At 28.7% G+C, this 23,458-nt stretch overlaps 2 protein-coding genes across 2 annotated transcripts; both read left to right on the forward strand.

Annotated features, from left to right (window-relative positions):
* The first annotated feature begins 7,159 nt into the window (after positions 1 to 7,159).
* Positions 7,160 to 9,092, forward strand: LOC108322702 (uncharacterized). Its single transcript, XM_017554882.2, has 4 exons — positions 7,160 to 7,294; positions 7,374 to 7,474; positions 8,737 to 8,815; positions 8,901 to 9,092. The coding sequence occupies exons 1-4, from the start codon at positions 7,292 to 7,294 to the stop codon at positions 8,946 to 8,948; spliced, it is 231 nt and encodes a 76-aa protein (XP_017410371.1). The 5' UTR covers positions 7,160 to 7,291; the 3' UTR covers positions 8,949 to 9,092.
* Positions 9,093 to 15,412: 6,320 nt separating this feature from the next.
* LOC108322708 (probable polyamine oxidase 5) lies at positions 15,413 to 17,425 on the forward strand. Its single transcript, XM_017554893.2, has one exon. The coding sequence runs from the start codon at positions 15,588 to 15,590 to the stop codon at positions 17,196 to 17,198; it is 1,611 nt and encodes a 536-aa protein (XP_017410382.1). The 5' UTR covers positions 15,413 to 15,587; the 3' UTR covers positions 17,199 to 17,425.
* The last annotated feature ends 6,033 nt before the right edge of the window (positions 17,426 to 23,458 follow it).

Consider the following 23,458-nt stretch of genomic DNA (forward strand, 5'->3'; position numbering starts at 1 on the left):
AGCAGTTAACCATCTCAGCATTAGTGATAGTTCTTAGTCATAGAAGAAAGTTGACTAACCATACATGAAAAGCACAAAGTAGGAATAAAAAATGGATTTAAAATTAACTTTAGCACACGTCATGAGAAGAATGCATACTTTAACATTTCTCAAAATAGGTTAGCGTGTTCGTACAAAAATTGCACTGCAACATGAGTTGAATTACCTACAATTTAAAACAACTCATTTAGAAAGGTTAAAATACCTAAAACGTTCACTACCAACATTTGACAAACAGAATACATGAAAAACTTCCAGACTAAACGGATGTGGTACATCCGTTGAAGAATTTTTTCTTCAATGGATGTCGACATATGTTGAAAAGAAAAGGAGGAGGTGTAGGATATTTTAAAATATAAAGAATAGTTTTGGAATTTAAAAAAAGTGTGGTGGTGCAGAGAGCAATGTGTGGTGGCGTAGGGAGCAACTCTCTTTCCAATTTCATTCTCAGAATTTTGCATGCAACATTTCCGTGAAGGCAAGATTTCTATGCACTTAGGAGTGGAATGTAGATTGGTTTGGCCTGCAAAAGCTTGTGTTTAATAATGGGCAAGATAAGTCCGATTCGTAATATAACTAGGGACTCTAGGTCAAAATATAAAAGGGGCCTTTTCTTAAATGAAAATGAAAAATCTATTAAATTACAAGATTTTTGTTTCTTTTAATCAGATTCTTAATGTCTTAACAATTTCAACAATTCAAAACACAGCCGAATATTGAAGTTTTAATGTCTTAAAAATAGATAGGAATTGAGTTTTATAATTTTTTATGAAAATATTACAAAGTTGTAAATGTTCACGAAATTTGAGCTGAAAATTGAAAGCTTTTAACCATTGTTTTTCCTCAATTACTTTATTTGTAAATTTAAAAATAAGAAATTAACTAAAACTTAAAATATCAAATATTTTCTTATCCAAACAGTCTTTAAAAAAGTTTATGAAGTTTCAATCCTAATTTATATAATTTGTAAAATAATAATAGTTGTTAAAATGTGCAGTTAAACCTAATTTTTAAAAGTAAATATCGTTATCAACTAAAAGTAGAAAATAAAATGAAAAATGTAATTTAGTTTAAACATAAACAAATAATATAATTCTGCATTCTTTTAGTTGATTGGCATGGGAGTTTCCTTTAAAAAAATTTTGACCGGCACCCAAGTCAAATTCATAGACTGTATAACCTTCACATTATTTGTTGCTTGAGTAAAGTTTTTTTAGAGAACTAAAAAGATAAAATTACTAAAATTCACACTTTATGTCTACAACTAATAAAAAATATTATAAGTCTTAAAAAATAAAATTAAAAAACACTAACAAATTTTTGAGTCTCAAAATTATCATATACCTCTTTCATTCGTAGTGTAAAAAAATTTGGTCAGTATCTAAAAATTTACTTCAACTCTATCTTAGAATCTACTCAGGGTGGATGTTAATAAAGTTTGTAGTTCTTATAAAATCGGGTTCCAACCTTTTGCATCCCACAACTTTCTCCAGCACCTTCTATGCAATTCAAATTAGTTTTTCGGAATATTTTTTTATATTTCAGAAAGCTCATTCGAATCTCCATATGCATAGGCGGTGTTTCAAGAAAATTGAAGGTGTTAAAAGAAATCTCAAAATCTTGTTTCTTTTTTTTATCCTCATAAAAATGATCCTTTTATCCTCCCACTTCCAGATTATATATTCTAAAATTTTATTCAAACAAGTTGTCCAAAATTTACAAAATAAATTTTTGGAACAGAATTTTCCGGACGCAAGAAATAAATTATGAAATAATTTTTCCGAAACGATTTTTTAAACAAACTTTTCAAAACATATATGATACCTTACGGAATAAATTTCTTGGAACATCATGAAATATGTTTCGAAAGATATTTTTTTCGTGCTCTCTTCCTCCTTTGCTACAACGGCGATGATAGTAGTGACGGTGTGCAATGATGAAAGATAATTAGTCTTTTTCTGTTAGTGTGGGGCTTCCGTTAGTAGTCGTGAGTTGCAGAAAGCAATAAAAATAAGTTACGGGTATATTAAATAGAACTATATGCCTTGTTAAAGGTTGGAGCGATGCTCCCTTCACCACCCCATCTTCTCCATGTACCTTTCTAGTTTTTTTTTAAAATTCTAAATTTACCTTTTTTATTTTTTATTTTTTACCAATTTTACTTTTAAATTTTTAAAATCCTAATTCCAATCCCCTCTCATTTTCAATTTCCCTTTCAGCAGCAAGTCACTACCTCCCACTATTACTTTCTTTTTTTTTTTAATTTTCACTTCTATTAATATAAAATATGACAAAAAAAGCAAATTCTGCATGAATAACATGAACAAGAAAATAAAGTGAACTAACTATTTTTTCTTTTATTCACTTTTTATTTTGTACTCAACATACTTCTCTTTCATTGCACCATTGTAAGCACGAATGTAATTTTAAGTATAGATTTTCAAGTTTGGTTATTTAAAGACAAGGAAGTGGGGAATAAATTTTTAGCAGATTATATTGTGGAATCATGATACTTCAAAACTCATAAGAAGTTATAAATGTTTTAAATTTATACCATTCAAAATTTGCTTTTTCTATCCAATTTTGTGTTAATGAAAGTGAAAATTAAGAGAAAGATATAAAGTGATAGTGGGATGGGGGCTTACTGCTGAAAGTGAGAGGAAATTAGGATTAGGGTTTTAAAAAATAAAAAATAAAATTGATAAAATTAAAACAGATAAATTTAGAATTTAAAAAAATTGAAAAGGTGTAGGGAGAAGATGAGATTGATGGAGGGAACATCACTCTAAATGTTGGGACAAAGAATTCTTTACGAAAACAAAATAAAAAAATTGATTTTGGTAAAGTTTGCACTAGATATAGTTTTGTGGATTTCTTTTTAAATAAAAATGGACAGTATTTATTGATTTGGTCGATAACTGACATACTTTAATAATAATAATAATAATAATAAAAAAAATAAAAAACTCCATGTAAACAAAACTGTTGAGGTTGGCTATGACAACAAGGTTTGCACACCACCTGTGTGTTCTTGTCTTCACTCTTAAGGCTAGTGCCCTCACTACTAACTACAATCCAAATAGAACAATCAAGGATTTGTTATTTTTTTAAGTCGGAGATAAAATAGTTAGCCATCGAATTTCACTTTCTTTCAACCTTTTATCACTTTCTTCTTGTCCTCTTGCGTTGTGTTCCCATCTTTTCTTTTCTTTTCTTTCTTTGTACATAGATTTTTTTTAATTAATGTAGTGGAGAGTCATGCAGTTAACCTATGATCGAACTGTCCTCACAATAAGAACGGTAAAGAAATCACCTAAAGATTGAATAATTGTACCATACATACCAAACTATTATTCTTAAGCAACTATTAAGTTTGGTGAAGATTAATTTATGATAAAATATGACTAATACCAATTGGGTCACAATTAGGTCGTAATCCAAAGCTCATCTTCAAATTTATAAATAAAAATTTGATGTAAAAATGTAAGTGATTGCATTTATTACACATTAACTATTAAACTTTTCGAATCTTTATTCATTTTGGCATTTGAAAGTAACCTTTACGGACTATTTGAAAAATGAATGGTAACTGAAGACAAACATCAGTATACATAAGACTTAGACGAACATGAATATACACAAGACTTGGTAAAGAGATAACATCAACTTCATTACATTATCTGTTTTCTCACACTCTTTTTTTAACTTCTAATTAATTTACAATTAACACTTATATATTGAAACATATTAAAAGGTTTAAAGAATAATTCTCATGTATTATTTGAAAGAGTAGAGTACCACACACACACACACACACACACATATATATATATATATATATATATATATATATATATATATATATATATATATATATATATATATATATATATATATATATATATATATATATATGAGGATATTTTAATTCTTCATCTATTAAAGGAATCTAACACAAAATTTGATTGTCTAATATCCGCTAGTATAATATTTGACATATCTTAACACTCTTACAAACTCATAATTTTATTTGGTTTAGAGCTCAAATCCGATAGCACGTTTTTAATCCACAAAAGTTCACATACACCTAGTGTCATGCATCTGAAATCTGTTTCAGCACTATATCTTGCTAGTACAGGCTGTTTTTTACTCGTCCAAGTTACAAGATTCCCTCCTACAAAAATAAAGTATCCAGAAGTTGATCTTCTATAATCTTTTAAACCTGTCCAATCTACATCAGTATACCCTTCTACTTTTAAGTTTCCATGATTTGAGAACAAAATTCCTTTTCTAGGAGCAGACTTCAAATATCTCAAAATCGTTTCAACAACATCTATATGAAGCTTTCGTGGGTCATGCATAAATTGACTAATAACACTCACTACATAGGTGATATTTGGACGTGTATGAAACAAATAAATTAATTTTCCTACTAGTCTTTGGTTTCTCCCTTTGTCTATGCTTGTTGAATTTGAGCATTGAAAGAGTTTATGATTTTGTTCAATTGGTGTATCAGCTGGTTTACTCCCAAGCAGCTCAGTTTCTGATGGTAAGTCAATAGTATATTTTCTTTGGTATAGAAAAATATCATGTTTTTGATCTAGCTACTTCAATATCCAAAAAATATTTGAAGTTTCCAAGTTGTTTCTTCACAAATCGAGATGACTAGAAATATATCATCTTGGTCATTTCCTTTTCCTTTAAGCTTAACTCAATCCTACAAAATCAGCTTGTAAGATGAGGTTTGCACCTACTTATATATTATAAATTGCCCTTATCTCTAGTCGATGTGAGACTTCCAACACACCCCTTCACACTGAGGTTTATAAATCTCGAGTATGAGACTAGACATTAATGGGTGGTCCGATAGCAGGTGGAACAACATGCTCAACAAACAATAAATATCATTAGAATAGACTCTAGCCATAACTCTAATACCATATTAAAAGGTTTAAAAAATAATTCTAATGTATTATTTCAAAGAGTAGAATACCATATATATATATATATACATATACATACAAGGTTCTTTTTCTATTAAAAGAACGATAGGTGCACAAATTATATTAATATCTAAATTATAACTTAGTATTTGAAGATAAAAATGTTGATAGTATGCATGGCAATAAGAGTCACCTGGCAGGGCCATTTTCACCGGGTATTTATAAAAGTCTTGTCCTGTTTATTGCTATAACTTGAACTTCCAGAGCCGCTTTCAATTGGTATTTGATACACATTTGCTCTTCTTCTGAATATTTGAACAGTTCCAAGTGCAACACCTTCTGCTAGTATTCCAAAGCCAATTCCCAGTTACTAACTTTGATTCTGTGCCTGATATTGAAAGAGGCTTGGAAGCATCAGAACTGCTGAGTTCATCAGCCAGATTTAGCAGGGTGGAGTCTGGATCATTGGTCCTCTGAGAACCCGAAGAATATGTTAACCTTATGATCAGATTCCCAAAAAGAAATTGCATTTTTTTTAAGTTGTGACTTGCACTATCCGGATTTGTTAATATGCAGTTCATAATCCTAACATTGCAAGAGGCATGCACTCAGCTTGAGAGTCTTACTAGGCTTAACTTGGGAGTATCAGCATGCTTTGCTGCTGCAAAAATACTAACTGTTACCATTACGAGGAAGCAATGCCAATCTGCCTTGAAAAGTTAAAATTTATTTACATAAATCTGAGTTTCAAAATTGATGGATCATTTCACCATTACGATTACACGTAAAAAAAATACATTACTTTAATTCAAAATCTTCCAATAATAAATTTATACACGTGGCGTTCAACTTTTTTTTTTATCTAAATACACGGTGAGATTTAAAGTCAGATTCACAATAAAAAAAATTTAATGAAGTGGTTTAACCATTCGTATCAACACTTTTTTTATGTGGGAACTTATAATTAAAATTTTCAGTTAAACCTTTCTGTTTGTATAATAATAAGGAGATAAATGGGAAAAACGGTGAGACGGAATAAAATTATTTACTAAATATAAAAAAGTTCCATTTATAAAAAGTTGAAAAAAATGAATAAAACACAGAATATTTCTAAAAAAAATCCTTTTTGTTTATACGAGACAAAACCCCAAATTGAAAAACGAAAGAAAGATTGAGTCAAGAGGGTTACTCCCTACACCATACATTGTTCCCTGCACCACCACACTTTTTTTAAATTCAAAACTATTCTTTATATTTTAAAATATTATTTAACTTTTTTAAAATTATTACTTAATTATTTATAAATTAGTTTTATTTTATTTAATAAAATAATTATTATAATTTAATTTATATATTATTATTTTAAATAATAATTAAAATACTTTTTAAAAATTAATTAAAACGGATGTTATCACATCCGTGAAGTTTTTTTCTTTTTAAAGTTTTTAGTTTTTTATTTTATTATATTTTAAATTAATATATAAATATTATTTAATTAATTATAAATTTATTTTATTTTATTTAATAAAATCATTATTATTAATTTAATTTATGTATTATTATTTAAATAATAAAATAGTTTTTAAAAATTTATTAAAATGGATGTGGGCAACATCCATGAAGTTTTTTCTTTTTAAATTTTTAGTTTTTAATTTATTATATTTTAAATTAATATATAAATATTATTTAATTAATTTAAAATTATTACTTAATTATTTATGAATTAATTTTATTTTATTTAATAAAATAATTATTATTAATTTAATTTATATATTATTATTTAAATAATAATCAAAATAGTTTTAAAAATTTTATTGAAATGGATGTGGCAATCCGTTAACGGATGTGGCAATCCGTTAACGGATGTCGTCACATCCTTTGATGATTTTTTTTTTTAAATAAAAACAATAAATTAAAATATAAGATATGTGAATGGACAGATGTCAAATGGATGTTGACATCCATTTTAAAGGGGGCAAAATTGATATGGGATGGTGCATGGAGCATTCGGTGGTGGTGTTGGGAGCAACAGCCTTGAGTCAATTACTAGATAATTTGCAACCCACAAATTGGGGTGGAAATAGAAGCGCTCCTTGGGTCAATTTGTAACCCAATGTTGGAGTTTGGGCCTGATAAATTGGGCCATAGAGAATCGAAATGCTAAGTTGGGCTTGGTGTAAGTGTAAGGTGAGGTGACTAACGCTGACGGTGAAATATAGAGTAGAGTCAGCAAGAAAGAAGGGGTTTGTACTCTGCATCTGGCACTTCGGACCTTGCAAGATCCAGTGCTGTTATCTCTGCATTCTCTAATGGTAATTCAATTTCGTTTTCCTTCTCTCTTCTCAATTTCAACTTCGATTTCCTAATCTTGTGTTTTAATTTCTGTGAAAGGCTCCAAAACCGATTACGAGTCCTGTGCCCGATTCGTGGTACCCCACACTCTCCGTATTTACCCTCGCCATCGGCCTCGTCTTAACCGCATCTTTCTTCATGTGAGTTCCTCTCGATCTTTCTTTCCGATTTCGATCTCCAAGTTTCAATTTGCTTGCAAATTATGAGAAGGTTTCGGTGGATTTATGAATCTTTGGAATTTTACTCAACTGTAACAACGCTGGATTTCATTAATCTGAGTTTGTTGGAAAATGCTATCGTTGTGTTGCTACCTTGATCTCCGTAAGTGATAGCAAATACGGAGTCAACGCAGGGCAAGTTTTCTGAGATGAGAGCACGAAGTTCAGAATTGGAGTTTCACACCAGTCATTTGCGTAATAAGGTTTAATGGTTAGCTAGGTTAGTAAGGCGAAACCTCCAATTCTAATCCGAAAACAATAACAAAAATAATTAAGCAAGTTTTGTGCTCTTGATAAGTGCTTGTCATTGGTGGAACGTAGATTTCTCTTGCTTGTAGGTATGGAATTGGCTGCTTGGGTGAGAGATTTTGTGCACGAGTAAATTTAACATAGGGTTTAATTTAGACTAACAAAGGATCTTGCTGAGCTACAATCTTCTAGGCAGGCATCCTGCTCAAGATGTTAAATTTTTACGTGTGACTCTAACATTGGCCCTTTTTGCCCATTTGTTATTTAACCACCTAAATGAGATGATGTGCAAGGAAGTATAGACACTCCAAAATAGTAGTTGAGTCTGTGTCATACCTGGGTTAGACATATTGTTGGAAATCCACTTTATTTGTGGTTAGCCCTAATTCACCTTAGTAGTAGACTCTTTTAGGATTGCTTTAATTGCGATCTCAAAGGTGGTGATTTAGTTCCACATCAAATAGTGATGTGGTTAAAATGGAGTTAGAACATTATTTTATAAGTTGGTTTTATGAAATCGATTTAGAGTTAAATCCACATTTTAAGATATATAGATAGTTTCTATGTTAAAATGGCTGGATTTGACATCCTCAATCTGTGTCTGGCTTCGTGTTATCTTGTGCAAAAAATGTGATTGGTGTTCAACGGAAGAACTTTTGTATGTGGCACATGCTTATATATATGAAATCTGACCTCATAGCTGAATGATATTATTGTGACCAATTAGTAATTAGTTGTAGGTGTGTGTCCGGCTTGGACTTTTATTGTCTTGTATTTTGTGGTATATAACTGTTTTTAATCTTAAAATCATTAGGAATTTCCCCGTCTCCTGTTAGATCAAGTATCATGAACTTTGAATATTCATACCACACTAACTGCTATCATGGTATCTATATTCTTCTTTAGTCGTAAAATAAATGGATGATTATTTGCAGTTATGAAGCAACCTCTTCTAGGAAAACTCGTTCACTTGTTCAGGAGCTGACAACTGGAGCAGTTGCATCAGTCTTCTTGGTATGGATTTTTTGTTCAATCACTTTTTGCCGTTGTACTGGTATGGTACAGTAAACTTATGCTAATGTGTGTATTTTCTTCGCAGGGTTTTGGGTCCTTGTTCCTCTTAATTGCTTGTGGCGTTTATGTCTAATTAAACATTGAATTGGATGAAAATTTTGTGAAGCAAATAGTTTTATATGACTAAAAGTTATGTTCTTGATCTATCAATGACAATGTTGGTTATGTGTAATGCTCAAGAAGATTATGATATATGAGGATAGTTTTTAAACTTGAATCTGGATTACATTTCTATATACTGAATGCTGATGAACGTCATGGTTGATAGTATAAACAGCGTACATCTGAATGGATAGTTTGGTTGGTTTTGAGTGTGCATTTAGGCTTGGGCTCTCGACGAAAAGTGCAAGTGGTTATTCGAATTTTCTTGCCACTAAAAATTAGTCTTTTGATAATTTTTTAAGAGGGTAATTCATTTTGTAAAAAATTTAAGAAATTTTAAAAGAAATTAAAATTATACATTAGTTAAATTAGAGAATTTTAAATTTAATTGAAACTCTTGTTTCTATAAATTTATTATTGTTCTCTTTAATTTGTTTCTAGTCAAGGTTTCATCACTTTGATTACAATCGCAGATTAAAAAAAAAAAAGCAGAAAAAAAAAATGTTACAATCAACACTGTTAACTTAGCCCAGTATTATAATCTTAACATTTATTTTGCTAAATGTTGAAGAATTCTTTCAAACTGTGGATAGTGTCTGTTCTTTTGTTAACATAATTAGAGTTATTTTATTGTTAATATTAAGTTCAAGTTATTTTTTAATAAATTATTTTTTAACATAATTAGATTATTTTTCATCTTTATCCAGTTTGAGTTGTTTGTTACATGTGTTTGATTTATTTTTAATCAATGTTAATTATGATTTTATTAGCCAATGTAAGCAGAATTATTTATTATTTATTACATGTGTTCACTTTTTCTTATAATAATAAAAAATAATAAAATCATTATTACTACAATTAGAAAATTAAATATAAATAATTTATTATTATAATTATAGAATTAAATATAAATAATTTTTATAATTTTATGGTAAATAGTTTTTATTTAGTTTGTAGGTAGTTTGGTAATTAAAAAAGTTATTAAATTTAAAAAATCAGCCAAATCGAAAAAAAAGAGTTAAATTTAAAAAGACAGTAAAATTAATAAAATAATTATTTTAAATTAAAAAATATATTTAAAGAATAAAATTAGAAAATAGATGTGTACAACAAAAAAAGGAAATCCCTATATTGTTGTGATTATTTTTATTTCCATAAATAACTGATCTTACTTTCTAGATATTATAATTTAGAATTTTCTCCAATGAAGCTTATTTTTTTAGTGTGAAACTAAACTTTTTCGGTTGATATGTATTGTGATTATTTTTTAGTTTTGGTGATGTAGTGATTAGATCTTCTAGTTTTCTTTATTAATAACATCAATATTGTTTTCTTTCAATAGTTTCTTGTAATTTTTTTAAGGTTGACCGAAAAATTTTTAGTCAATAATAATTAAAACTTTTTTTCATAAATGTGTGAAAAAATTTCAATATCGATTAAAAAGTCAACTAAAAGAAATATCCAACTGACTTATCAATTGGTTCAAGAATTTTGGAAAAAAAAAAGTAACAGTTAAAATTTCTTAAATAATAACCAATATTAATATTTCTAAATTATAAATAATTGTTTAATATTTAAATATTTTTAAATTTAGCAATAATTAAAATATTTTATGTAAGTAAAAAAATTAAATTTAATAAATTTAAATTATTTTCTCTAAACAAAGTATTTAAGAAATTAAAAATTAAAACAGTATTAATTTAAATTAACATAATAAAAATTATAGGGTTTTTTTTTTATCCAAGTCCTTCTTATTTTTCATGAGTGTTGCGCTTGTTAGGGCATGCGCGTGCCAATATTCATGAGTGTTCTAAAGATAATGTCAAAATTTCATGCAAACCACATTATATGGCTGATTTCATTAAATGTATATTGCAAATCATACACCACCTATAAAGATATGAAAATTATTAAAAACTTTATTTAACCTAAAATTATTTCACCATATAAAATTTTAATAACAAAGTTTAACTTCTCGTAATATAACCCCTAATACTTTCGCACACCATAAAATAAACATGTTAATTAAAATCAATTTAATCCTAATCAAAACTATGACTGACTTATCCATGAGATCTCTAATCACAACAAAAGTTTGGTTATCATGACTTATTTGTTTTTAAATAGTTCAAATCTCATTTATTTGTTTCTAACCTTTTATGTATGAATGTGTCAAAATAAATAAATAAATATATATATATATATATATATATATATATATATATATATATATATATATATATATATATATATATATATAAGTTAAAGACAGTAAGAATTAAAAAAAGAATCAAGTGATAAAAGAACAAATTCAAGTTGAATAAATGTATAAAATTTTATATTATAATACCAAAATTATTATTATTATTATTATTAAAATAATAGAATAGTAAACAATTTATGGAAAATAATAGAGCCTATGTAGTAATAATTAAAATTTATTATAAATAATCTAGAACAATAAAAAAAACAACAAATATATAGATGTAGAAAAAAAAAACTGATATGAAAAGATAAAAGTCACACGTTTAGAATAGCTAGATAAACTACATATATATGTATCATTGTTGAAATGGAGAAAAACCTAAATAAGATTAGAATTAGAAAAATGCCACATATTTGAGTGGGATTATATCATGGGAATACTACTTATGAATAGAAATGAAAAAAAAATCATCCAAAATTAAAAATAAAAATCAATAGAATAATCTATTAAAATCGTAATGAAAACTTTCCTATTTTATTGCCTACTAAAAGAAAATCATGATAGCCTTAACTGAATAGTATAAAAGAATTTAACATTTGAAAATATTGGTTAAATATCACATTTTTCTTAACAAAACTTTAAAATACTTGAAAAATTCAATCAAAAATATTAATATATGTGAATGTGTTCGTAGTGTTCGTAGTAATATGGGTGACAGATTTTAGTGAGTGGAAAAATGGTTTGCCACTTTTGTTGGCATTCTTAGATTAATCACTGTCTGTCAAACTCAGTCCAGACACACTCTCAATCATGTCTCTCTTTTTTAACAAAACTACAAACAACCAAAGATATTCTAAACAATTCAAGTATCATTTCTCACACCCTCTCATTTATACTTCCAAAAATAAATAAAAAACGAATTTATTTGTGATTCACTCCACATCACAAATCATGTAACAATGATTACAATACTTATAGTTATTATTATTTTAAATTCAAGTGAAATTAAAATTTAAAATATTATAATAATCATATATATATATATATATATATATATATATATAGGTAAGTATACCAATTTTTAGTTAAAAAAAATTGTAAGTATACCAAATTTTAGTTAAAAAAAAATCCCAATTCATAAAAAAAACATATTTTAAATACAGGAGTATCTTAATAATTTTTATTTTTAATTTAAAATAAAAAAAATAAAAAGAATTAGAAATTATTTAAATACTTAAAGTTTAAAATTTATAATATACAAAGGTATTTTTGTCAATTAAAATTTAGTACACTTTAAGATGTTACTGTTAGCAAACCTCTATAATTAATTAATTTTATATTTCTAATTTATTATGTTTGTTTTATCCATTTTTATATTATATAATATCTCTTTTGACAATTTAATTCGCTCTATATATAAAGTTTTCTCATTTGTAAACTATTTTTTCTTTTAATATTACAAAAATAGTAGATATGGTTATCTTTATTAAATTTTAATTATATGTAATTATATTTATAATTGTAATTGTCACTTATTACTCCATCTTCTGATTTATACCATTATAATTTTATTCTTGAAATTTGATATTATAAAATATGTGTCCTTTTGTTTATATACATTTTGCTTACATGATAAACTAAAAATGTTTTAGTAATGTAAATAAAATACGAATATGAGAATGATATGAATATATACATACTCGTTATCAAACATAACTTAAAAATTAGCTAACGTAGAAATTCTCATAAAAACAAGATCAATCCACGTAATATTTATGAATACATATTTATTTATTATTATTAGATAAGAACTTTTTGTTGATTAAAATATAGATTACTTAAACTTATAATCTTACCTAATTTGATTTTTTTTTGTGGTATTTAATATTTATGCAATTACTGGAAGGAGTAGAACATATAAAGAATATGTATAAAGAAAATGCTTTGATTACATATTGTTATACTTGAAGATTTTATAATAGACTTTTCAATAATGTAGTACAGGTACTTAACCTTTTGTTATGATAAGAAATATGTTGCGAGGTTGTGTAAATTGATTATTATTATTAATAAAATATAAATGTGTTAATGTTGAAATTTATTAATAAATACTTCTATATAGTATAATTGTTATTTATTTAAGTTAACTATTCTTTTACGTGATTGTTTATATTATGATGATAATACAAAAGTAGATAATATTACAAGTTCAAACTATAACATTCCAAAATATAATATAAATACTATAAAAGAGTTAACACAATTTTAATAAAATAAATTAGTCAACAAAACAGAAAAAATATAAAGTTATTATAGTCAACTAAATAACCATAAAAGAAATTTATATACAAACCAAACTAAACCAAAATTATATACATTCATATAGTCTAAACCAAAAGACAAAATATCTAGGAGTCCTTCATCTATAGTCTGCTCCACTGATACCTCATTACCCTCTGTTCACGTCCACCGGATGATCATAGTCAAGATTAAAGCACAAGTACATACAAACATTACACAAACAAAAAGGTAAGCTATAAATACAAAAAAAACAATCCATATAAAAAGTTAAAATCTCAAACATCACAAGTAAGTCAAAAGATCTTAAACATGCCAAGACTTAGATTGGACTATCCAGATTAATATGAATATCGAACTATGACATCTTGTGCACTTGCCGTGGTATGATACAAGGTTAGTTCATTATCACTCGTCTTAGGCCAAAGTAGAACCTCTAGACTAAGACTTCCTGTTATTCTCATGACATGTCTCACCTCTCTCTACTTGAAAATGGATAACCATTAGAATGTTAAGATGAGCTCTAAGACTGAACTTTCTATATTCATACTTACAATACTTTGAAATAATCAATCAAGAATTTCACTTTAGTAAAAAAAATAATTTATTGAAAAACTTATTAGAAAACAAAATTAATGAGAAATTAAATTTTTTTTTGAAACTTTACAAAATATTTAGACTTTACAGTTGTGACTCTCAATATGTGATTATTGTTTAACAAGTTTTTACTATTGTCTTTTCATGTTATAGCTCGTGTACATGAGTTGAGTATGTGTTGCACCAATTCTATCATTGTTTCCTTATGTTAGTCATTGTTTCATTGATTTTAATTGTCTCCTAAAGTAAACTTGTTGATTTTTGTATCATCAATTCATGATGTTTGAAATTTTTTAATAATATAATAATGTTAATGTTTTATTTTGTAGGAAGAATATCACGAATGAGGTGAAGTAGCAAACCACACAAAAAGACACAAATGTTTCGCCTTCTACATTTGTCTGTGAATGAAATTAATTAGCAACTAGTTGCTAAAAAAGATGTGAAAGGAACTTGTATGAGCTTGTTGGATTGAATGAACAAACTCAAAGTGCATTATGTTACAAACATCATCAATTGTTGTAGAGGTGAAAGAAAAAGTAAAAAATAAGATTATGAAATTAGATATTGGACGTGCTGCAAAGAAAGCAAAAGAAAAACATTTGAAATATAGAAAATATATATATATGATCAACAAATGCACTACACATTACAGTACCTCCAGAATAAGTCTTTAATGTGAATCTACTCCTCTTCCACCGAATTAATTCGTTTGTCTGTAAATGATTCTAAGTTGAGATTATATTGATGTAACAATTTTCTTTTTTCTTTTTTTGTTTTTGATCCCACTCCTTTTCAAACAAAGCAGAAGTTGAGCTTAGAAATTTTGTTTTCTCCTTTCTCTAAAAATTGTCTCTGCATTGTACAACTGAATTTGTTTGTTCTGGGCGGTGTGAAGAGGGCCACAGGTTATGTGGCTCAGTGCTGACCACAGTACTACCTGTCTTTGAATTATTACTCTAACTTCTGCTCCATATTTACTTTTTTACCATTTCTACTTCTCCACATTTATTCACTTCAAAACATTCAACATGGCCCCCTTTCCCTACATTATTATTACATCAATAAATTTTAAAGTGCGATAAAATTCGTAAAATGAACCTTCAATTATAATCAAAGAAGAATTGGTGAAAGAAAATGACTTGAATAAAAGTAACATTTTCAAAGTAACTGTAGTCTTACAGAGAGAAAAAGCAAAAGTAGCGCCGTGTCTTTATTAGGGCATAATAAATTATAGTGTGCGGAAAGAAGTCACTAGAAAAAGGTAAATGATTACGTGTCTGTTCTTTAAACTTGTTTTTGAAACATAGTATGTCACTTCGATTTCATTTTGGCTCGTAACATTTTCTTCGAGAAGTACTTTTGAATCTTAACAACACAACAAATCACCCACTTATAAATTCATTGCCAGTTACTCAAATCTCACCTTCACACTCATACACACCGCTTGTTTTCCCTCCTCTAATCTTTATTCATTGGTGTGACAAAAAGCAAAGCTAGGTGGCAACCATGGCGGTGAAGAAGGCACGAATTGTGATCGTTGGAGCAGGAATGGCGGGCATCACTGCTGCCAACAGGCTTCACAGTGTGAGTGCCTCAAAGAACTTGTTTGAGGTGTGTGTTGTGGAAGGTGGAAACAGGATTGGTGGGAGAATCAACACTTCAGAGTTTGGTGGTGACCGGATTGAGATGGGTGCTACTTGGATCCATGGAATTGAAGGAAGTCCAATTCACAAAATAGCTCAACAAATCCATGCACTTGAGTCTGACCAGCCTTGGGAGTGCATGGATGGGAACGACAACAAGGCTACCACCATTGCTGAAGGTGGCTTTGTGCTAAACCCTTCCTTTGTTCACCCCATCACCGAGCTTTTCAACAATCTCATGGACCATGCTCAGGGAAGGATGTCAACAGCAACAACCAAGGGTGAGAGCGGAATCCTCAGTATCGGTTCTTTTCTCAGACAAGGCCTCGATGCTTATTGGGGTTCATCAAAAGAGGAAAAGGAGCTCAAAGGGTTCGGAAAGTGGAGTAGGAAGTTGCTTGATGAAGCAATCTTTGCCATGCATGAGAACACGCAGAGGACTTGTACATCTGTTGCTGACTTGTTGACTTTGGATTATGACGCAGAAAGTGAATACCAGATGTTCCCGGGGGAAGAAATCACAATTGGTAAAGGCTACTCAAGCATAATCGAATCGTTAGCATCTGTGCTACCACCTGGTTCGGTTAAGTTGGGAAGAAAAGTCACAAGAATCGAATGGCAACCCGAGAGACACGAGGCGATGAATATGGAAAATGGAACACGTTCTAGGCCCGTGGTGCTACATTTCTCTGATGGCTCTGTTATGTCTGCGGATCACGTCATTGTCACGGTTTCACTGGGAGTGTTGAAGGCTTCTATCCGTGATGATGATTCAGGTATGTCAATGTTCCATCCCCCTCTACCATCCTTTAAGGCTGAGGCTATTTCAAGGCTTGGTTTTGGTGTTGTTAATAAGTTGTTCATGCAATTGAGTCCTCCTCATGGAACAAGAGACGAGCACTCCAGAGGGTTCCCCTTCTTGCAAATGGTTTTCCATTCACCTAACTCTGAGTTGAGGCAGAAGAAAATACCCTGGTGGATGAGAAGGACTGCTACTCTTTGTCCTATCTACAACAATTCTAGTGTCCTCTTATCTTGGTTTGCTGGGGAAGAAGCTCTGGCACTCGAGTCACTCAAAGATGAAGAGATCATTAAAGGGGTTTCGGACACAGTTTCATGTTTCCTGTCACATTCAGTTGAGTTTTGCAACGGGAATGGGAATTCTGAAAAGCACTCCCAAGAATATAAGGTAAAATTCAGTAAAGTGTTGAAGAGCCAATGGGGAACAGATCCTTTATTTTTAGGCTCATACAGTCATGTGGCAGTTGGATCAAGTGGAGATGATTTTGATAAAATGGCAGAACCTTTGCCAAAATGCAGCAGCAGCAGCAGTCACCCTTCTGCTTCACCACCACTTCAAATCTTGTTTGCAGGGGAAGCAACCCACAGAACCCACTATTCCACAACTCATGGAGCTTACTTCAGTGGTCTTAGGGAAGCCAATAGGCTTATTCAACATTATTCATCATGTTAAGATTTATAATATAACAACCTCTTTTTTATTTTCTCCCCTTTTAAAATTTGTATCATTAGTTCATATGATAATATTCTTAGTTTGTCTTTGGGGAAGATTAGTAACCGATTGCCAAAAATTGAGATTAGAAGTGGCAAGATAGGGAAAGCCAGAGTAGCCAATTAATCCCCATATTACTTTGTTTTAAACTTTTTGGTGCAGTTTCTTTTTGCTTCATCTTCTTTAAATCATTAAAACAAACGCATAATGTTCTTAAATTTAAATTTTGAAACACCAACCTGGCCTTAACAAAACTGTTTTAGATTTTTGAAAACTATAGATTTCTTTTGAGACATCATTAATTTTGAACAAATGAACAGGGGGGGAACTAACTATAAACACTGTTTGATGTGTATTTTCTGGTTTACCCCAGAGGAAAGGATCCGGTAAAGCCGGGTCTTTCAACTCACCTACGTATCCGTTTTTGAATAGAAAGTAATTTAATAGCCTCTGTTTGAACAGGAAACTGGAAATAACTCATCTATTTGAGTCAGATCAGAGTTTTACTTGGAACAATAATTGATGGTCTTTACGTTTTAACTTTAGTTCGCCGCAATTGGGAATAAAACATTGCACAATGCACTTTCCGTGACAGTAAAAAAATCCTCCTTTCGGCCAAACAGTCATATAGTTGTACAAATAAGCACACATCCTCCTATTGTACAAATTTAATAACGTGAACTTTCGCACTTGTCACCTCGATTTGCTTTTCGTATCTACAAAATATCTTTCCATCAACTAATAAATTCTTCCATTTTATTTTGTTTCAACCTTTCATGCCAGAACCACAAGGAACAACAGTCTAGTAAGAGAGGGTTGGAATACATAAATCAAGATCCTAATGGATCTTATTTGTCCATATCACGTGATAAGTTGAAGTTGGCAAGCACATGTAAAATAAGATATTAACATAAATTTATATATTTTTGGATCATAAAAAGTGAAAAATAAAAGATGATGAGTATTATGACCATGAAACTGTGAAAATAAACAAAAAGATGTTCAATATTAATCATTGTATACTCAAAGATAAGAGAAAAAGAAATAAAACAAGTAGAATAATGAAAGAAAATATAAATAAAAATTAATTAAGTATGAAAATTAAATATACTTTTAGTTCTTAAATTTTAACATTAAATTAAATTTTATCAATATAATAATTCTTAATATCATTTTATTCCAAATATTAAAAATAAATAAATATAATTACCATAAGATATGTTTCAATTCAAATATTAATTTAGATAATTATTTAATATATAAAAAATAATATATTTAGGTGTGAAAAATAATATTAGAAAAACACAATATTTTGTAAAATTTGAAAAGAAAAATGAAAAATTGAAATAGAGGTTTGATGTGATAGAAAAAAGCGAATGATGGTAATTGAGGGACGTCGAACGACAGGGTCCCATGGGTGAAGGAGAGCAGTATCCAACCACAATGTCCTTTAACGTTAACAATGAGACAAAGGTGTAGTAGTGCCAAAATTCACATCACTCTACTTTCAACTCATTTTTCATTTTTTCTCTTTTCCAGGATTCATCAATATCAAACGTCCCATCCCATCCAACCTCTGCAGAGTACATTACTACGTGCATACCATCTATTCCTCTTAAACCCTAACAAATCTAAAGATATATTTTTCACATTATTTATTTATCTTTATCATAATAGTATAAAAGAAAATCTGAGTATTATTAAAGATTAGTTTAAAATCGGTAAAACAACGAATAAAAACCATTATCTATTTCATCCCAATCATTTATGCTTATCGTTTTGTTTTTATTTTCTTTATCCAATGCCGTTTTTGTGCAAGCTTTAACTCACAAGAGTTTTCTACAGACAATACTCCAACATGTGGCCTACCAAGCAATAACTATTGGTGCTAACGTTGGATTTTTTTGCAAAGCAAATCATCCAAGCTTGATACTTGTTTTAATTTGCTTTTAGATATTGTCGAGAGAAGAAATCCAAGAGGAACAGACATGAAAATTTGAATGGATGAAAATGAAAACTCCCTTCCAAAAATAAAAGAACAAAAATGAGAAATTTTATTTCTACTTTTTTGTTGTTCTACAAATAAAACTTGTTTTGTTTTTACTTTATTTGATGAAAATTCCCTTCCAAAAATAAAATAATAAAAATGATAAGTACTAAAATGAGCTACCGAAATAAATCAGAAAAAAACAGTAATGTCCCACTTGCTGTCTCGTCCTGTTTTCTTGTGTGCCTCGATCACACATTAAGTAAGGATCGGACATCACAAACCATTGCTTTACGTAATAGATCTTTGTCTGACACGTAAACGAACAATTCTGAATAGTACACGCTTAACAATTTCTTTCGTATCTTGTACTAAACAATGCATTTACGCAATGTGAAATTTAATTCTTTTTGTTACAGCATGTATTATTTTCAAATATATATTTTGACTTGTAAACAAAAGGTTAAAAAAATAATGACAATGACAATGTCAATTCGAAATTTGAAAGGAGTTAATTTTGACAAGAAGAGCTTTTTGGCTTTGATCATGGCTATGATACTTGGCCGCAACATGTTTGGTCTGTTATGAGTAAAAGAAATTGATGTCTCAATTATTGGATGGAATGTGAGTGATGATATCGAATTGTATTATGCAGATAATGATGGTATTTATGAGAGATAATTGATGCCATATATAGGTGGTGAAGGTTTAGTTGGAGAGAAGAGTGGAAGGACCACTGAAAGGACGAAAGGTGGGAGGAAGAGAGATTGTGTTGCAAAGTGTAAATTCAAAAGTCATATTATTGATGCACGTTTGTTTTCTTTCAATCAGAGCACGGTGTGCAGCGTACTTGCCCCCATAATTTCTTTGTCCCCCATCAAATTCTAAACCCCAACTCATTAAAACAAAATCTTAATGCAATTACAATACCAACTATAATAATATCTTATTTTTAAAAATCTAAACCTACTCATGACCATGATACTAGATACCTTATGAGGAATTATACATTTGTAATCAAAACTTATCTAGCTCAAATGTTACTATTATAAGTCAGTTATATATTGTCTTTTTTTTCTAATAAAAAGTTTTAACTTAATCCAAGTTGAAAGATGATATGCATGAAGAGAGATGAAACATGAGAATTAGAAAAAAAAAGTTAGAATGATATCGATGAATGTATATTATGAAATTTAATGCAAAGGGTATAATTGAAAGATTCAAAGTTAAATTAATTGTAAAGAAATATACACAAGTGTGTGAAATTCGCTCTTATAGCCAAAGTTAACACAATGTGAGTATTATTGTGTCTAATTATAAATATTGACATTGATTGGTTGTTGACAACATACAAATGAATCAATTCTTCAAATAAAGGAGATTGAAGTTGTGTATTAAAGACTAAACTCCAATTAACAAGGAAAGATATCATAAACTCGTTGAGAGATTAATGTATCTTTCTCTCATCATATCAAATTCAACTTATATTCTTAGTATAATTAGTCAATTCATGCACAATCTAGGTGAAAAAATGTTGTAAAAACTGATAATAAAAGAATAAAGATCACAAACAAAGAATTTTCTAAGGTGTGTAAATCACTGTCTTTAAGAACTTATCTGTGGTGTATTGTGCAAGTCCCACAGGATACAACACGAACTTCTCAGAATTTTTTAGGATTTCGGAACTATCAATGATTTCTAAAAAGAGAATAAAATAAATCCAGAATATTTTCAGGAAAAGAAGAAAAGAGAAACTATGAAACCAAGAGAAGAGAGAATGAGAGAATAATGATTTCTGATTATGTGTTTTGGAGTGAAGGAAGTGTTCTATTTATAGAGTTCATGGATCAGACCCATGACTTAAAAAGATCCAAAATATCTAGAAAAACATATGCTAAAAAATGATTTTTTTTAATACAATAGGAACGTTGCAAATAAAATAAGAACGTTGACGGCGTGAAGTTTAGAAAATATCTCCAAATCAAAATGTTGGAAGCAACACTTGCGTCCAAGCTCATAAAAAATCTTTCGCAACTTATGGCATCCACAACTTTTGCAATATTATATTAATAAATAATAACAAAAAATACATGGGTATTGTTACACAAATTTTAGGGTACATAAAAGTTGCTCTTGGAAAGAGAATTGTGTTCAATAACAATTTCAATTATAAAGATATGATGATTTATATTAATGTAAGTCGGGCAAGTGCTTTTGATGATACAAAATCAACTTGTTAATACTTCACATTTGTAAGAGATAATTTTATTACATAGAGTAAAAAATGCAAAGTTGTGCTAGATGCAATGTAGAAATCGATCTAGGTGAAAAAAACACACATATTATTATCACACAAATTTTAAGGTACATAAAAGTTGTTCTTCTTCCATAACAATTCTAATTATAAAAATATTATGATTTATAATTGGACAAGTATTTTTTATGATACAAAATTAACTTGTCAATATTTTATATTTATAAATATTTTATATTTATAAATATTTCATATTTATAAGAGGTAATTACATAAAGAAGTAAAAAGTGAAAAGTTATAACTAGATGCAAACTTAGAAATAGTTCTTGAATGTTTTTAAGCACTTCTCCAATATTTAAGTTATGCACATAGGAGTTTTATTTAATTGTATTGTGATAATAAAGTTGTATATAACATTACTCACAACATTATTCAACATGGTGATGTAAATGTTAATAGCTTTTCCATTCAGAAAAAAATAATAAAAACATTTAAAATTACCAAATATTAAATATGAATACCAATTCACAGATGATTTTATCAAAATTCTGGTAGAGCATATTTTTGAAAGATTATTAGAAAAATTAGAAATGTATAACATCTCTATATCAACTTGAGGAAGAAGATTGAGATAAAAACATTTTATAAAATAAACTATAAGTTTATATAACCATAGAAAATATAATATATTATAAAAGAAATATTTACATTAAAATATATTCGTGAAAAATATTCATTTTGTTAATTACACCCAAAATAAATTTTAAGTGTAATTTTTCAAGTAGTATTATGAGTTAACATTAGTTTTTAATATTTATTATCGAAACAAAATCCATTTCATCTAAAATTAATATTTGTTTTAAATTAATTTTGTAAGATGATGTAAATTGAAAACAGAATTTTCATTTAAACTATATACCTTCTCAAAAGTGTGTTCCTATCACCTTTACCTTTAGGCAAATTAACACTCCTTTAACTTTGCGTATCCAACTTCTTTATCATAACTCACTTTTCCTTCTTTTTCTCGCAGACTTAAAAGATGAATAGACACTTGTGTAGTAGTCTCTATGACTCTTGACCCTTCTCTTTTCTTTTTTCTTTTTTTCCACACAACTTTTTCTTAATTTTTGTGTAGCTAATGATGAGAACGAACAAGATGGAAAATTTATAAACCTAAGTTGGACATTTAAAATTTACACTGAGACATTATATTATATTTATAAAAAAGATTTTTATAATTTTCTCCATATTAAATTACTTATCTTAAAAAGACAAACATTTATATAAATACAACTTCGTCATTTTAGCTATTGGGTTGATAGCTATATCCTTTTAGGGTATGTTTAGTTTACATAGGAAAGAAAAGAAAAGAGAAATTATGTTGAAAAGTGTTTTAGAAACTACGTTAATTGTTTAGTTAGTATTTGAAATCCTTTTGAGATTAGCAACAACCAATGATGAATAGACAACAAATGGATATTGGAAAAATAAATACATTGAAAGTAGTTTTCCTTTTACTTTGTGGAGGAAAAAGGAGGAGTAATCGTGTTTATGTCTTCTAAAGCTTAATTAGTGGAAGGTGGTCCTCACTTCTTTCTTAAAATTGAACTTTATATCCATAAAGCTTGTTTTCTTTTTCAATTAAGTACAAGCAAGTAAAGTTAAATCAGTTTTGGAGGTCAAATATGATTAAAATGCTTCATTTATTGGACCTCAATTCACCATTTTTTGTAACACAACATTGCTTTAAGTATTAAATATAACAATACCTCCTCTAACAGTTTTCAATCCTCAATTTTTTTATTATATTATTGTTCACTTTCTTAATAGTCTTTTTTTTTATAAAATGAAATAAACAATTACCGGACTTGAATGATGTGTTAAAAGGTTATCAAGTCACGTTAAACGCCAATAATTTGTGAGAAAATGAAAGACATTAAGTATATTTGTATAAAATAATTTTTATATTGCTTTGCTCTC

Source organism: Vigna angularis, chromosome 1 (genome assembly GCF_016808095.1).
Source record: "Vigna angularis cultivar LongXiaoDou No.4 chromosome 1, ASM1680809v1, whole genome shotgun sequence".
Taxonomy (NCBI): Eukaryota; Viridiplantae; Streptophyta; class Magnoliopsida; order Fabales; family Fabaceae; genus Vigna; species Vigna angularis.